General features: G+C 44.8%; 1 protein-coding gene across 1 annotated transcript in view; it reads left to right on the top strand.

Annotated features, from left to right (window-relative positions):
* The window catches only part of Fam3b (FAM3 metabolism regulating signaling molecule B), a 39,159-nt gene that overhangs the window by 18,287 nt on the left and 2,544 nt on the right, over nucleotides 1–18,328 (top strand). The window contains exons 3-7 of the mRNA XM_059277519.1: nucleotides 9,355–9,478; nucleotides 13,288–13,346; nucleotides 14,961–15,011; nucleotides 15,552–15,639; nucleotides 16,606–16,738. Of these exons, the coding sequence (XP_059133502.1) occupies nucleotides 9,355–9,478; nucleotides 13,288–13,346; nucleotides 14,961–15,011; nucleotides 15,552–15,639; nucleotides 16,606–16,738 (455 nt within the window). The remainder of the gene's footprint in view (nucleotides 1–9,354; nucleotides 9,479–13,287; nucleotides 13,347–14,960; nucleotides 15,012–15,551; nucleotides 15,640–16,605; nucleotides 16,739–18,328) is intronic.

Consider the following 18,328-nt stretch of genomic DNA (forward strand, 5'->3'; position numbering starts at 1 on the left):
GTAGCAAGAGGGGCACCACAGTAAGGTTGCTATGTGCCTAACCTTGGCTCAACAAATCAGACAGCTGGCAATTTTGTCCTGGTGAACTGGTATTGTGGCTAGCTATCTGTCCTTGTGAATAGGACTACATTCTCTGGGAGAGTTTATCTTAAAACCTTTCAAGGCACCTGGTCAAATCTGAGGTTACTTTGAGGCTTTAAATCAGCTAATGGTGTAAAAGCTGTCTGAAAATGCTGTTATTTTCCTATGTCAGCCTGAGCTATGTTGTAAAACAGGTACTGTCTCTCACAGTTTTCTTGGGACAAAAGACCTAATGAGGAAGCATTTTTATTCATCAAAATTACACAGCATAAGGAGAAATCATCTTCCTGAAAATCCACAGATATAAATATGCCCAATAGATGGAATATGTATTCATGAGGAAAACACACTACCAATACAGGCTGTGGGGAAATCCCCATAGCAGTTTGGGGAAAAATTTGCAATAGCACATGAGAAAATTACAGACAGAAGCAATTGGTATTCCAGCATCTGTGGCCTCGCAGCCATGCTTAATGAGGTTCTCCCATCAGAGAATTATTCATCTGGTGGGTTGACATCTTGACTGTTAGTTGCCATCTGCTGTTTTGTGTCATGGCCCTTGGCAGGGATATCTGGTGAGTCTGTGGCTGGTATTTTGAGCAAGCAGGGTCTTGTTTCCTTGTTTGACTGGTCATCTCATCCTGTCCCAGAGCCCCAACCACTTTGACTGACAGGTAGAGGAGGAATAGCCCAGTGAGAGCCCAGCCCATGGCTGTCCTGACAGGTATATGTGCCTTTGGCAGTGAGCATCTGGGTCCCTTCCCATCCTAGAGGGAAAGGAGATGTCTCTTGCTAGCTCAGAACCTGTGACTCTGCCTGGGAAACTGTCACATGATCAGATAGAGCCCACATGTTTCTTGGGACCATTACTTGGGCTCTTGGTGCTATGGAGCCAGAGTCCCCAGAAGACTAAAGGAGGTGGGCTTATGAAATAGGGGTGGGGAGGGAAACTCATCCAGCTGGCCTTTCAGTCTCATAATTTGTTTAAAAATTTTTAATAAATCTGAAGTAAATTGACTTGATAGGGGTTTGCTGCTATGTTTACAACACAAAATATATTCTAAAGATATATTTTAAAGGTATTGTGGTTCATGCCTTTAATCCCAGTAGAGGCAGAGGGGCAGAGGGGCAGAGGCAGGTAGATCTTCATGAATTCAAGTTCAGCCTGGTCTACATAGCAAGTTCCAGGCCAACCAGGGCTACACAGAGAGAGACTTTGACTCTTATGTATCTATATAGGTTAAAACTGTTATTTAATGTGTTTGCTGACACAGCACTGCAGGCATAGTTAAACTGCAAAACATACTGATTATACTATAAAGATTTTCCTACATTTAGGGGAAAGAAATGCTCTTTTGCCTTCTTGCTCTTTCCCTGTTACTCTGAGGTCTACTGTCTAATTTAACTTCTCACTGCTTTCTGAATGTTTTGGGGTTTACAGAGCCAAGCTCCTGGAAAAAATCAGGCTGCTGCTGCCTTCCTCACTTCTGGGAGGTCTCTACAGGGCTGTCAGATTTAATTTGCTGACTTATATTTTACAGCTGGATTCATAACCATCTTAAACTATCTTTTATGGTTTTTCCTTTGCTGCCTCCTGTACCAATTTGCCACACTGTTATTATCTTAAGTGTCTGTCCATCGGGACCTGACAAGTATATGATGTCCACAGGGCTTCTCTTTGAACAACCATTAAGGTCAGAGTTCCCCTTGCAGGGTAATGTCAGAATATTTGTGGGCATACATAATGTTCATGCATGGGCTCATGCCCACTTCACAGCCAGTGAAGGAGACTCTGTAACTAGTACTCTGGCTGCAGGGTATCAGGAGGGCAAGAAGAACAGGAGGTGTTTGTCTCCTGATCACAGGCCAGGTGTGCAAGGCACAGCATCATCCACAGGGAAGCGGCCACACCTGCTGAATAAGAGAACCATCTCTGTGCTAAAGGGAGAACATGTTCCCATCTGGGGAATCCTCTCTCTAAAGTTTATAGATGAGTTTATAGATGTATGTTTGCTAAACTGGAAACCAGGAAGCACCCACTTTTAAACAGTGTTTTTATTGCGTTTAAAGATATTAGCCAGGTGGTGGTGGCGCACGCCTTTAATTCCAGCACTCGGGAGGCAGAGGCAGGCAGATCTCTGTGAGTTTGAGGCCAGCCTGATTTACAAAGTGAGTTCCAGGACAACCAGAGCTGTTACATAGAGAAACCCTGTCTCAAAAAAAAACCATAAACAAACAAACAAATAATAAATAAATAAATAAATAAATAAATAAATAAATAAATAAATGAGGGAGGGAGGGAAGGAGGAAAGAAGGAAGGGAGGGAGGAAGGAAGGAAGGAAGGAAGGAAGGAAGGAAGGAAGGAAGGAAGGAAGGAAGATATTCTGCTCAGTGCATTTTCAGGTGAATATCCAAGGAATGAGTATCACTATTAAATTTTAAAGGTTGTTAACTAGGGACTGGGAACACGACTCCGTGGTGAAGGGGCTTGTTGTGCAGACGCGAGGACCTGAGTTCAGATCTCCAGGATCCACATTAAACCTGAGCACAGGTGGGCACATCTGTAGCCCCAGCATTGCAGAGACAGTGGATCCAGAAACTTATTGGCCGCCTCGTTCTGCCAAAGCAGCAAGCTTCTGGTCCTGTATGGGACCCCTGCCTTAAATGAATAAAGCAAACAGCACCCTGGCACCCTCCCCAACTGGCCTCTACTTTGCATGTGTGTGTGTTTACTGGCACACACACACACACACACACACACTCTCTCTCTCTCTCTCTCTCTCTCTCTCTCTCTCTCTCTCTCTCTCTCTCTCTCTTCTTAAATTGTTAAACACGATGTAGAGTGTTAAAATTAACTAGAAATATGGAAAAGGTAATGCATATGTGGCACCTTTTTGTATTAAGAGTCTAATAGTTGATTTAAAGTTGGCTGTCTAGAGCTTGACAAGAACCACATTAAGTATTGTACTTGAAACTTAAGATTAACACAGCATGATGTTTAAATACGTTTCATTCATATCCCAACTTTGCAGATGCCTTTTGAGTGCATGGAAAAGTCCAGAAGGAAATGGTTGTAAAGGTAGAATAGTAAAGATTCCTCCTCGAGAGTGAAAATTTAAGGTTTTTTTTTTTTTTTTTTTTTTTTGTCTAAATAATCGGAATCTGTAGGAAGGGAATTAGCAGACACTGACTGGGTGCTGTCCTTGCTCCCAGGGTCTCCTGTCATTCCCTTCATTCTCTTTACAGTGGATGGGTGCCCCAGCTTGTTCTGTGTGTTATACTGCTAATCTATACCCCTCCTCCACCCCTGGTGCTTTCCCAGGGTAGGCAGCCTCTCTTGTCTCTGAACTCACATGTTCATGTACACACAGATCAGCCTAACAGATGCTCATGCCTTCAACAGATGTTGACAGAACAGCTACCAGCACTGTCCCCTGTGGAGGTGCTGCAGTGACTGGACACAAACACAAGATCTCCGCTTCCTGGAGAAGTTTTTAATAAGGAAATTGTAAGCTAGAGTTAACAAAATACAATAAAAAGACATCACAGGGGATGCTGGTGTGGGGCTGGTCTAGGCCAAGGAGACAGAGGGCAGGCAAAGAGGAGCCCAGACCAGCCTGAAGGAAAGGAAGCCATCTCTCCCATTTTTTCCTTCTGGGGACAGAGGACTGTGGTCCCCAATAAGCCATGTCTGGGGCCATGTCCATCAGAGACACAACAGTGTGCTGGATATCATGGCAGTTCTCTGAACCTTGACCTGTTCCAGCAGGTTCTTCAGGGATAAAGCTGTTCACACCATCATTTTTATCTTTTTAAAAGAAGGATTACCCGCATGCACACATGTGTATGTGCTGCAGCACAGGTGTGGAGGTCAGAAGACAATGAGAGTTGGTTCTCTCTTTCCAACAGGTTCTGGGGAGTCAACCTCAAGTCCTCAAGCTTGGCACCAAGTGCCTTTTCCTGCTGAGTCCTCTCGCTGGCTTGAATGTCTGCTTTCAATAGACCGATTAACTTTAAAATCCAAGAGTCAAGTCTGTATGTACATGTGGGTACAGTGTGACATTCTGGTCTGTGCAGACACAGTGGGGTGTCTGACTGGAGCTCAGCAGCAAGGTTTTTGGCTAGAAGTTGTTTTGTGTGTTAAGGATACTTGAAGGTGGCTTCTGTAGCAGTTTTCAAGTATATAATTCAATGTGTTATTAGCCACATTTCATGGCAAATTTCTTGATCAAACAAGCTCAGATCTCATCTAACTCACATGCATTCTTAACAAAGCCATTTCAATTTTCCTCCCACACTCTTTAACCTGCCCAGTCTCTAATGTCCATTATTCTGCTCTGTGTCTTTGAGTTTAACTTCTTTACATTCCACATGTGAGTGAGGTTTTGTGGTATTTGTCTTTCTATGCTTGGCTTATTTCGTTTGGCAGAATGTCATCCAGTTTTCCCAAAGTCACAAGATTGTCTTTTTAAGGCTGAATAGTATTTTATTATATACACATATCATATTTCATGCTGTAAGTAAACTGCCATGAACACAGGAGTACAGGTTCTCATTAACACACTGAAATCATCACCTTTAGAAACAAAACACCCGGAAATATGCAGTATGGGATTTGGGTCTCATCTTACACACCCCTTTGCCCATTTTATAATCAGGTTTAAAACTTGTCATTGAACTGCTGGGGTTCCTTATGTACTTTGAGCCTTAGCCTGTATCTGATGACTGGCCCAGAACTATTTCCTGTTCTATTGGTTGTCTCTTTCTTTGCTCATTTTTTTTTTCTGTGACAGAGTTTCTCTGTGTATCTCTGGCTGTCCTAGAACTCACCGAGATCCACCTGCCTCTGCCTCCTGAGTGCTGGGATTAAAGGCGTGCGCCACCACTGCCTTGTTTCTTTGCTCTGTTTGATATAATTCCAGCGGTCTACTTTTTCTTCTGTTGCTGGTGCTTCTGTGGTCATTTCAGAAAAATCATTGCCTAGCCAACATGACTAAGGCTTTCCCCATGTTTTACGATTTCTGTTCTTTTGGGGGGAGGAGGGGATGGGGTTGTTGTTGTTTCGAGACAGAGTTTCTCTGTGTATCTCTGGCCTGTGCTGGAACTCAATTTGTAGACCAGGCTGGCCTCAAATTAACAGAGATCCACCTGCTCCTGCCTCCTGAGTGCTGGGATTAAAGGCATGCACCACTACCACCTGGCACAGTTTCTGTTTTGTTTTTTGTTTTTTGTTTTTTCTGGAGCTGAGGACCGAACCCAGGGCCTTGCACTTGCTAGGCAAGCTCTCTACCACTGAGCTAAATCCCCAACCCCCAGTTTCTGTTCTTATACTCAAGTCTTTTATCCATTTTGAGTCCTGCTGTTGTGTACAATGTGAGGTGACTTGGCTTTATCCATCTGCATGAGAAGGTCAAGTTTGTAACACCATTTATTAAATGGTGTCTGTCTTAGGGTTTCTATTGCAACAAAGCACCGTGACTAAAAAGCAAGTTGGGGAGGAAATGATTTTCAGCTTACATTTTCATATTGCTATTCATTATCAAAGGAAGTCAGGACAGAACTCATGCAGGGCAGGAACCCGGAGGAAGGAGCTAATGCAGAAGCCTTGGAGGGGAGCTGCTCGCTAGTTTACTCCCCCTGGCTTTCTCAGCCTGCTTTCTTATAGAACCCAGGACCACCAGCCCAGGGATGACCACACAATGGACTGGGCCCTCCCACATTGATAACTAATTAAGAAAATGCCCTGCAGCCAGATCTTATGGAGGCATCTTCTTAATTGAGGTTCTCTCCTTTCAGGTAACTTTAGTTTCTGTGTCAAGTTGTCGTAAGTCCAGCCAGCATTGTCTCTTTGCCCTGTTTGTGTCAATGCATCTCTGCCAAAAAATGAAAGACTGAATGTGAGAATTTGTTTCTGTGCTCCCTCTTCTGTTCTATTGGTTGGTATGTTTGTTTTAATGACACTACCAAGCTGTTTTGATGATTAAGCTTTGTAATACAGTTTAAAATCAGGTAGAGCACTACTTCTAGATTGCTTTGGCTGCTAAAGATCTTTTGTGGTTCCATATAAAACTTCTGTTTTTCTTTCATTTTACTGATTGACTGTGTGTGTATGTGTCTGTGTGCCACACCAGCCCTTGTGTGGAGGGCAGAGAAAAACTTAAGGGAATCAGTTCTTACCTTCTACCATGTGTTTCCAGGGACTGAGCCCAGGTCATCGGTTTTGACAGTAGGTACCCATCCCCACTGAGCCGTCTTGTTTTGACAGTAGGTACCCATCCCCACTGAGCCATCTTGTCAGCCTTCCATACATACTCTATTCCTGTGAAGAATGACATTGGATTTTGAATCTGTGGATCACTTTGAGAAGTATGAATATTTTCAGAATATTAATTATTCTAATTTACAAACAGCCGATGCTACTTGCAGTTGTCTTCTGTCGTTCCTGTTTTATAGTTTACAACATACAGGGCATCTACTTCCTTGGTTGAATTTATTCCCAAGTATTTTACTGTTTTATAGCAATTATAAATTAGATTGTTTCCTCATTTTCTTTTGGATAGTTTATTGTTAGTATACAGAAATATTAGCACTATTTGTGTGTGTGTGTGTGTGTGTGTGTGTGTGTGTGTGTGTATCCTGAAGCTTTACTGAATTTGTCAATTTTAAGTTTTTCATGGAGTCAGGTGCTCTCTCTATTGGATGATGCTCATAGCAAACAGACTATATAACTTCGTCTTATTTTGATGCCTCTCACTTCTCTTTCTTTCGTAACTGCTCTGGCAGGAGCTTCTAGCACTACATTCAATAGATGTGGTGAGACAGAGTGCCTTAACTTGTTCCTAGTTTCAGAGAAAAACTCCCGACTCTGACTCTCAGCACCAATACAGCACTATGTTGAGCCCTTCTATATTTAATCCATTGAGAGTTTCATTATAAAAAATGTTAGATTTTACCGTGTTTCCCTATCCCCTTATCTATTGATACCCCAGTGAGCGCTTTGCCCTTCATTCAGTCTTCGTGGTCTCATGTTTACTGATCTACATTTGTTGAGCCATCCTTGCAAACCAAGGAAAGATCCCATTTTGTTGTGATGAGTGACCCTTGAGTGTGCTACTGCATTTGGTCCCTCAGTATTTTGGGAAAGATTTTTGTGTCTATGGTCATCGGAGAATTTGGCTTGTAATTTTATTTCCTGGCAGTGTCCTTGTCTGGCTTTGGTATCAGGATAATGCTGTCCTCCTGTGATGTTTTTTTTTAAAGAGTTTGAGGATTGATGTATTGGGTCATCTTTAAATGTGGGAGAAGTCAGGAGTGGAGCCACCTGACCCTAGGCTTTTGTTTGATGATGGACTTTTTATTACTGTTTCAGCCTCTATTTGTAACTGACCTGTTTGGTTCTGTGTTTCTTCATGATTTGGTCTTGTTAGGCTGTAAGAATGTATGGAATGTTTCTAGGGCTACCCAGTTTGTGCTATGAGGATTGTTCATCTGAGTAATAGTCCTCTGTCCTTCTGTCCTGTGGCATCAAAATTCCTCTTCTTTCATACACAAACTTATTTGAATCTTCTCTCTCTTTTAAATCTAGCTTCAGATATGCCAGTTTTGCTGATATTATTTTCATTAAATGAGTCTTTGTTCCATTGATCTTTTCTGTTACTCCTTAGTCTTCTCTGTCTTATACATTTCTGCTCAAATACATCTTATTTCTCTCCTGCCTCAGGCTTGGTTTTTTCTCCTTGTTATGGTTCCTAAGTGAATGTCAGGGTATTTACCAGAGAGCATTCCTCTTCTCTGATGTGGGTGAATATTGCTGTAAACATCGCTTTTTAAATTACTTTTGCTGGATTCCATACATTTTAGTAGCTATTTGCTTTGTGTCCATTGTGTCAGGAATTGATTGATTCAGGCAGTCACAATCCATAGCACAGGCTGGCTTTGAACTCAGAACAGTGCTCTTGCCTCAGCCTCCCAAGTTCTGAGGTCACAGGAGGCACAATGTCCTATTAAGATATTTTAGATTTTCTCCTTTGATTCACTGATTGCTCAGAACCCTGTTGTTTAGCTTCTGTGTGTTTCCACAGCTTCTGAAAATCCTCATTTCTCATTTCACCATCATGTTTTCAGAAAGCATTTAAAAGATTTAAAAAAAAAATTTAGCCAGTGTGGTGGCACACAGCTTTAATCCCAGCACTCAAGAGGCAGAGACAGGTGGATCTCAGTGAGTTAGAGGCCAGTCAGGTCTCCATAGTGAGTTCCAGGACAGCCAGAGCTGCATAGTGAGACCCCGTATCAAAAACAAACAAACAAATGAAAATCAAAACAAGTGGAGCAATGGTGGCTCACACCTTTAATCCCAGCACTCAGGAGGCATAGACAGGCAGATCTCTGAGTTCTAGGCCAGCCTGGTCTACAGAGTAAGTTCCAGGTCAGCCAGGGCTACATAGAGAAACCCTGTCTTGAGAAAACAACAACAACAAAATCCCAAAACAAAACAAAACAAAAACCCCTAAGCAATACTAATACTAATAAATAAATACATAAATAAAAAACAGATTTTGTGTGGGGGGCAGTATTTTGCCTGTATAAATGTCTATGCACTGTGTGGACACAGAGGCTGTGGAGCCAGAAAAGAGCACTGGATCCCTGGAACTGGAGTTACAGATATGGTTGCTGGGAATTGAACCCTAGTTCTCTGCAAGAGCAGCCAGTACTCTTAACTACTGATTCAGCTCTGAAGCCCAAGGATATTCTTTCCATCTTAATTTTGCTGAGTCTCCTTTTATTCCTTAACACAAGCTCTTCATTGGAGAATGTTCTAGTTGCTTCTAGGTATTTTGGCAAAGGTCAAGTATGGAAATGTTCTCTGTATGCTGGAGAGAAGCATGTATTCTGTTGCTGTGGGATGGACCTGCTGTGTACATCTTCTAGGGTCAAATGGCCTGAAGTGTAGTTCATATCTGCTGTGACCTGAAAGCTTGTGCCCACCAGTGTTCATTGTGTTGTGAGTTAGCAGCTGTGGGCAGCAATCCTAAAACCTCTGAGATGGCTACTCGTGCTCACTATCTATGGCTGTTACCAGAAGACAAAACCACATTACATCAACCATGCATCTTGAGAAGCATTCTCAGGATCCAAACACAGCTGCCAACTTTGCTTCTAGAGTTTCCCCCACCACACTGGGAGTTGGTCCTGGAATAGAGCTGTTGGTACTGGTGGCCACACAGCAGTCGCCTCTGAAAAGCAACTATGATTGTCTTGTTTTTGTCTTTACAGCCCCAACCCCCAAAAGGCAAAAATGTGACCACTGGGCACCATGTCCTCCTGACACCTATGCCTACCGGCTGCTCAGTGGTGGTGGTCGAGACAAGTATGCCAAGATCTGCTTTGAGGATGAGCTGTAAGTACTGTGTGTAAGAAGATGAGCGTCTGCTTGGCTGTGTCCCCTCTCTTCCCTCTGAGGCTGCACTTTTATGTTCCTAACCCCTGACAAGGCTGAAAATTAGGAGTGGGAATCAAAACACCCACTGTGTCCCCGGGGAAGGGTAATGGGTGTCTCTGAGGGCTGTTTGTGGTCTTGGTTGGATTTTCATGGTCTCTTTTGATGGTAGTTCTATGTAATTCACCAGTGAAGCCATCCAGGCGTGGACTTTCTTTGTGAAAAAACTTTAACTACAAATACTTAGTAGAAGCACAGGGCTTTACAAGTCACCTCTTCTGGAAAGGGTCCTAGCAGTTCTGAGCACAGCTCTGCTCAGTACTCAGGTGATGCTCATCTTCACAGATGAAGCCTGCGCATCTCTAGAGAGATAGTTTCTTTAGTGGGGTGCAAGGTGGAACCTCAAACCTGGGTCTTGATGTGCTCAGTGCTTTTCAGATTGCTTTTAAGATATTTTTACTTATCTCTGGTCTCAGCATTTGTACCCTGGTGTGTCCTGCTTTGTCTTATTTAGCTATTTGGGGCTTCTTAAGTAAGCATATTTCAATATCCTCATTGTGTCTGATAAATTTCCCCATTGCCATGATGAAATACTTAAACAAAAGCAACTCACATGAGAAAGGATTTATGCTGGCACACAGTTTGAGTGCATTATGGTAGGAAGTCGTAGGGACAGGTCCTGTACAAGTCACGGTCTGTCACTTAGAGAGCAATGAACACTGCTGCTCAGCTCACTGCTTTCTATTGAACCTCCTTACTCTGTTCCTGATACCCCACAGTCCACTTTCCATCTGTCACATCTCTCTCTATGCTTTACTGTAGATAGAACTGTTTTTCACGTCACCACTGATCTCTTCTACTGTGTCTAATCTGTCCTTAAACCCAGCCATTGACTGCTGCTCTTTCTTTTTTCCCAAGTGAGCCTGCCTTTTTTTTTTTTTTTTTTTTTTTTGACTTCTGGTTGAAAATTTCCGTGTTTCCCATCCTTTCTGAATGCGCTGAGTGCTGTTATCTGGAAGTTCAGCTGGCTGGCTGGAGCCTGAATGTGCCCCTGTTGTCCACGCTGTTCTGCTGGCTCCTTTGGCTCTTTTCTTGACTTCTTTCTTCGTGTGTCAAGCTTCTTCTGACAGTGTGCCAGGCAGTACCTCTGAGAATTCCTTTAAAAGTAGCAGCAAGAGGCACACACTAATCAATTTACCATCACATAGTGAGCACCAGAAGCTGAATGGCTTGTGTAGAAAAGAACTCTGTCTTCTAACTCAGGAGGGCCAAGAGCATGGCCCTGCCTCTTAGCAAGTATATTCACAATAGCTAGAATAGACACAGAGATTGCCTGGTCAGAAGCAAGCCAGGTTTTCCCTTGTACAGTAAATTGTTCTTTGTGGAATTAACATACTTTAAGAACAGTGTCCCTCTGAGAATAGTTGGCTCCCCTCCAGGGGTTTCCACAGCTTCTTACAGCACCTCAGCATCACCGCGCTGGGACAAAGCTCCCAACACAGGAACCGGCAGTCACAGTCCTCAGTCACAGCCCAAGCACAGCAAGGTGGGAGTTTCTGTCTTCTTTTCTCAAATACTGTTCCTAGAACCTTGAACTACGATCAGGTTCTGGAACACATTTTAAATGTCATCATTTTCTGGGTTACCTAGTTCAACAAAGTCTGGGCTAAAGGCCACAAATTCTAGTTTCTGTCTTCTTCATCCAGCCTTTTGTGACTCTAACTCAGTAAGATCTGAGAGATTTGATGTGGCCCTCAATTTGCCTTCAGACTTTTGTCCCTAAGGCCTGCATGGCTGTTAGAAGTGCTGGTGTCTTCTCCAGGCTTCCTTCTGTTGACCTGTGGGTGTTCCTGCAAGAACAAAGATCTCATTCAATGTTAGACTTACCCCTGCAATATCTGTCATCAGTCAGCTGTTGGCTTGGGAAGTTCTTGGCTACATTTCAGAGCTCTCTTATCCCAGCAGATCTATTTGTTTGTTTGTTTGTTCTTCTCAAGACAGGGTTTCTCTGTGTAACAGCCCTGGCTGTCCTTGAACTCACCTTGTAGACCAGGCTGGCCTCAAGCACACAGAGATCCACCTGCCTCTGCTGGAATTAAAGGCATGTACCACCACTGCCTCCCAGTAGATCTTTTTAAAGTGTGTTCCTCCTCACCTCCTGCTTCCTGTGGGGGTTATGGTTACCCAGTTTTTTACTACTGAGAACGGAAGTCCTTCCTTGCCTCTTTTTGGGCACTTATAGACTGTTCTCTAACACCGAGAAAGCGCTAGGCCTTGTGGCTCCTGGAGGCCTTCAGTTAAACATGCCAGAGGCAGCGTATTAAAGCGCCTGTTGCCCACATTATAGCTCTGACATGAAAGACAAGCTCCAGATTCTCTTTATGATTATACTGAGTCATTGATGCTAATCTCGGCCAAGGTCCAGAATATGCACATATTGTAAATATACAACACATGTGTGCACATCTGCACATATGCAAACATAGACACAATACATGCACTTATGAACATGTGCATACACGTGGATACATGCTGACATACCACATACATGCACATAGAATTCACACACCCCAAACACATACACATACATTATTTCTATGACCTCCAATGACAATTATCATCTCTAGGAAATACTTTAGTCTTCCTGGATTTAAGGCACAAAAATTGAATTAAAATTGTATATGATACTGACATTTCATTTTCTTCAATTGACAGGCAAAATTAGGTTGGAAGGATGGCTTAATGGTTAAAAGCACTTACTGTTTTTTTAGAGGATCTGACTTGGGTTCCCAGTACTCACGTCTGGCAGCTCACAATTGCCTTTAACTCCAGCTCCAGGGTATCTGACCCTCTCAAGCACTGCACTTGTGTGCACAAACTATACACCTATGTAGCTAGAGTTTTCCTGCCTGGCCCACAGTCAGGGCAAATCTCTCTCACCTGCCAGTCCCACAGCCGCTCAGACCCGACCAAGTAAACACAGAGACTCATATTGGTTACAAACTGTATGGCCGTGGCAGGCTTCTTGCTAACTGTTCTTACAGCTTAAATTAATCCATTTCTATAAATCTATACCTTGCCACATGGCTCGTGGCTTACCAGCATCTTTACATGCTGTTTGTCATCGTGGCGTGGCAGTGTCTCTCTGACTCAGCCTTCCACTTCCTAGCTTTATTCTCCTCCTTGTCCCGCCTATACTTCCTGCCTAGCCACTGGCCAATCAGTGATTTATTCATTGACCAATCAGAGCAACACATTTGCCATACAGAACATCCCACAGCACACCTATTAGAATAAAAATCTCTTCAAAAGAAAAGCAAAACTTAAATGATACAATACAAAGTGCTTATTAAGGAAATAAGCTGGGTTGTAGTTGGTGGATGGGTGAAAGGAATGACTAGAAGGCTGGCAAAGCCTGTGAGTCCTGAGGGAGAAGGAAGCAGAGACTTGAAGAAGCCCAGCCTGGAGTGGAGCTGCCGTCCTCCCTCAAGTCTGTGAGACCAGGCATGGCTTCTCAGGGGCTGGTGAGGGAAGCCTTGGTGAAGAGCCTTCGTGTCTGGCCTTTGGTCCAGATTATAAGATGAAATGCAGCTTCCAGGCACCCAGGAACTGAGTCTGAATCCTGTAGGTGTGTAGAGCAAGGGTGGAATAATTTGGGGGAGCATTCTGGAGAGGGGTGCCACTGTCCTGAGCACAGAAGGCCTGTTGAGGGAGGGCTGCTCACCTAGCTCACGTAGGAGCTCTTTGACCAACTCTCACTCACTTTTTAGGCTGTTAGGAGAGAAGACAGGGAACGTGGGAAGAGGGATAAACATCGCTGTCGTCAACTGTAAGTGCATATTTCTCAGAAATTCCACCTGAAATAGGATTGCCATAGAGACCTTGATGTTTCTTCTTTTAAAATGTGTGTGTGTGTGTGTGTGTGTGTGTGTGTGTGTGTGTGTGTGTGGCGTGCACATGAATATCCACATGAGTGTAGTGTATGTAGAGGTCAGAGAACAACCTCAGATGTGAGTCCTTACCTCACCCTTTCTTTGAGATCTCTTCTTTGGGTCTCTGTTTTACACACCAGACTAGCTGGCCCATGATTCTCCAACTCTCATCTCCACACAAGCACTGGGTTTACAGACACACAGTTCTGTGTCAGCTTTACATGAGTTCTTAGAGTTTGAACTCAGTTCCCCATGCTTGGAAGGCAAGCATTTTATCTACTGAGCCATCTCCCCAGGCCAAGACCATAGTTTTTCAACATGTTTGCCCATATCTAGGTCTATACTGTAATAAATTCTAAAATGATATAATTATTTAAAACTCTTACTCTACAAACCATTTGTGGTCCAACAACAACAAAATAACCAAAAACTGAATCTAAAAGAGACTTTATAATTGAGAAAGGGCAGGTAGAGAGGACATATTGTGAAACTCAGATCCACACAGACCCTGGCCCTGGAGCCCTTTGCTCTTGGATCCTGGGGACTGGGGAAAGGTAACAACACTGACCAGTTCTATCAGGGCTGTGGGAACCTGTGCAGGTGCATCAGCCTCCTCTGGGATCTGGGTGTTTTTAGAGGTCCCTTGTAATAAGAACCACATCAGGTTAGAGAACAGGGGTCATGCAGGAACCAGCCGACTATAAGGTTGGTGATGGCAGGGCTGTGGGGCAGAACAAACCACCCTCAGTCAGAATACGCCCCAGGACACCTAGTATGAAGTGAAAAGGTCTGGGGTCTTCTGATGGTTCAGAGAGGAAGAAGAGGAGCATTAAGATCCTGTGACCGACACAGATGAGAGAGTCCTAGAGAAGTGGCCAGGCATCTCCTTCCCTGATGGAGGTGCTCCTTGGAGACCAGCCTATTGCTACAAGAGTTCCCTGGGAGAAGTAAAAGAAACTTCTGTTCACCCCCAAATAAGGAAGGAGCAGATGGGCCAGACAAGGAGTCCAACAGGTCTAGCCTGGTGATCATAAATTAATTTATTAGGGTTGTTCACTAGAACCTGGATGACTCACAGACAGCCTTGCCACAGCCACTTCCGAATCCTCTGCCTACCAAGGTTCTCTTTTATGTAAAGGCTCCCAGGCCACGGAGTTAAGCAAACCTAGTTCAGAGCGCCACCTAGTGTTGAAGAGGCAGGGGTTCCACGTCTCTGTGTGCTCTGACCTTGCTCTTATCAGGGGTTCTGGTTTCAGCAAACACTGTCTGACCATGTGGAAAGATGGCATGTAGCCCATGGGAAGGACAGCCTGTTTTGCTGCAGGTTGGCACACAGATGACAACAATATGGAGTCGTGCTGGCCAGGATTGGGAAGAATAATCCCACCACACAGCCCCTCTCCAGGCTGGAGACCACTCTGGTCCTATTTCTTCCAGTCACTTGGTGCTAGGGCTACCAGCGGACCCAGGTCCCATGAGCTTTCCCTTAAAGCCATTTCTTCTGCTTTCAGATGAGACTGGAAAGGTGATATCAACAAAGTACTTTGACATGTATGAAGGTGGTAAGAAAAATCTTTTCTGATTAAGATGAAGACGACTATGTAGACCCCATGGGGAAATGGAAGCAGAGAGTTTTTTGGCCAGTGTTTATTGTATGTAGGTTCTGTTGCAATTCTGTGCCATGCTCTAAGGCATCACCTTTGGGGACTGACCTCTTGTCTCTAATGGCAGAGGTGGTTGATAGGTGTTTGCAGAAGCTGGGGTTTGTGGCAGGTTTTGCTAACTACAGCTTCAGGGTTTAATTTATTCAGGGCTTTCCACTCTGTGTGGCTAGCCTTGTTTTTTTGGACTTATGTTTGTTATACCCTGAGCACCTGCTGCAAGTTGTCGATGTCCACAGGGCTTCTCCAAGATAGCTTCCCATAGAACTTCTAACATCACTCCTGAGGAAGTAGCCAAGCATGATTGTGCCCCTGAGACCAGTCTAGGAAGCAGGGGATTCAGAGTGGGTAGACAGTAGAGGGGAAAGGAAGCCCATAGCCAGGGTGGGAACCTCATTCACTGAGAAGACCCTGAACTACTGTCTGGCTTTGACTCTACAGATAACTCTGGGCCAATGGCCAAGTTCATTCAGAGCGCCCCTTCAAAATCCCTGTTATTCATGGTGACCCACGATGATGGGAGCTCCAGGTGAGTGTATGCAGTTACTCCCATATGACAAGAGCAGCTAGTCAGGAGGCCCCTGGGTCCTGCAGAGCCCAAGGATTGAGATACTTCTACAAGGGAAGGGAAGAAATGGTGTGATAAATACCAGAAACCACTCTCACATCTGCACTAGGACACATTTCCTTCATGCACACACACACACACACACACACACACACACACACACACACACACATATGCATACACATGCTGTGCACACACTTTCGTTCACATGCTCACATTCAATGCCTATTCGCGCTTGCACACACACAATTGTTACTAGGAGTACTTATGTAAGTCATTGACTCTCCAAGTACATCCCACTAGTTCAAAGAGCTTGTGGAGATGTAGAGCTCCTTGTTTAGGAAGTGAATTTGCTTAGGAGCACCTGGACCTCTTGTTTCTCTCCTTCTAAACCCTTCCTCTGCTCTCTCAGCTAACCTTTTGGAGCATTGAAAGGAAACTTTTGATACTTGCTTTCATCTTCCAGCTGCTTGTTCTGGCCTTACTATATGGAAGCAGGAGGGCCACAGGGATGGGAATGTAGCTGGCTGAGTGGGAGGATATGACAGAATAGTGTAACATTGTGACCTTTCATAACTGTAAGGTTACTGGGCTCAAATGAAGTGCAAAAGGCTTCCAAATGTGGCCCTATGCCCACTATTAGGGTCATCTGGTCCACCAGCACATGCTGTCCTAGAGGTGAAACCCTGTGCTGTAGTGAGTCAGGCCAGTTTCACTTCCATTTAGGACAAGCAATGGGACACAGCCAGGACAGCCAGACAACCAGATAGCCACACACACACACACACTTACACACTCATACACTTACACACACTCACACACATTCACACATACAACACTTACACACTATCACACACTCTTACACTCATACACATACCTTCAAACCCCTTCACAAGAGGCCTGCTCATGCTTTCTCTTTTGCCCCAGACTGAAGGCCGAAGCAAAGAATGCTATAGAAGCCCTTGGAAGCAAAGAAATCAAGAACATGAAGTTCAGGTCAAGCTGGGTGTTTGTTGCAGCAAAGGGCTTTGAGCTCCCTCCAGAAATGGAGAGAGAAAAAGTGAGTGGCTTTCCCCATTTCTTCTCAGACAGGGCTGTGGTGTGTGAAACTGTCCCATCGGCACTGGTCAGCCTCTCCCATGAGTTCCATGTTCCATCCTAGACTCCTCTGGTCTCACTACAGAATGCAAATTGGTTCCAGTTACTGGTGGTGATTGATCTGTTTGAGCAGGAGGCTAGCCTTCTTTAGTCCCTCCTCTGGGGACAGCAATCACACCATGGATGGTGGCAGAGGGGACTGCCTGAGGTGGTTATATATTAACCATTTCCAATACGGAGATGCCAAATATGCACTGGACAGAAAGACTTTGGCTGATTGTCTTCCTTCAAGGAGTCACCTGGGACTTGAGGTGTCCGTTTATCAAGGACGAAAACAAAGGAGGAAGAGAGAAGTTGCGACTGAGCACCTTGTCTCCTGTGACCACCCAGCTGATGGGTGGTGCTGCATAGCTGTGCGGGGTCCATGCCTCCAGGGACCATCACCCCAGCCCTTTTCAACAGATATGAATGAGTGTGAAGAGGAGGAGACGGACTCACCACGAAGGCCCACGGCTCTGATAGGCCATCTTTCCACTTAGCTAGGAGCAGACCTATCTCCATGGTCACACCAGGTCACATCTGATTCAGCTTGAGACTTTGATCCCGCTGCCTGGAATCATGGTTTAAAGCAGACAGTGGCAGCCAGGAGCAGCTGGACCTTCTCCTGTTGTCATGGCCTCTCCTGGGAGGAGGGGGTGACACCCAGGCCACTGCTCCTAGATTAAGAGATCCTGGAACTTCTGGATGTCCCCAGCTCTGAAACTGAGGATCCCGGAGGCCTTGGCCAATCAAAGCATGTTTTCACTGTGACTCAGTTACCCTGCCCACAGAAAGCCAGCCCTGCAGAGAAGGCACTTCTTATCCTGCTGTGTCTGAATACCTGTGGGCAGTGGAGGCCTCATAGTCACCTTCAAAGGGAGAAGGCTCTGCCTGTCAGCTCCCTAGACCCACAGGGGTTGAGGGATGGCAGGTGTGAGATGAGGGACTGGGCCTCAGGGCTAGGTTTGTTGGGGACACATGTGGTTTTGAACAGGCTGCAGTTTCCCTGTAAGTCTACCCTGCAGCTGTGTGGTGGGAAGGCACCCCACTTGCCTTGGATTCTGGGGTTCACTCAGAGTGAACTCAGGATTCCCTTCACCCAAATGCACAGACAGACATCTCCTCGGCTGTGTGGCCTTGGGCAAGCTGCTTCACCTCTCTGTGAATCAGATCCTCACTAGTGGAAAAAGGATAAAGACACACCAAAGCAGGCTCCAGGAAGAAGGCTTAGGTCTCCTAATTTCAAACATACTCCAAAGCTACAGTCATCAGAACAGCATGGCACTCTGTGAGGACAGACATAGATTGGGTGAGTAGAGCAGGTTCCAGAGATTGCAAGGGTTCCTTCATACCTGACCAGATGATTTTATCTAGTGAGCCAAGACCATCTCCTCAGGGGTAAATAGTTTCTTCAATAAAGTGTGCAGGGAAAACCAAATAACACATAAGGAAAAGATGGATTTGGATCCCTGCCACACACCATATACAGCAAAGCAACCTAACACCTGACCAA

Source organism: Peromyscus eremicus, chromosome 12 (assembly GCF_949786415.1).
Source record: "Peromyscus eremicus chromosome 12, PerEre_H2_v1, whole genome shotgun sequence".
In the NCBI taxonomy this organism is placed as follows: Eukaryota; Metazoa; Chordata; class Mammalia; order Rodentia; family Cricetidae; genus Peromyscus; species Peromyscus eremicus.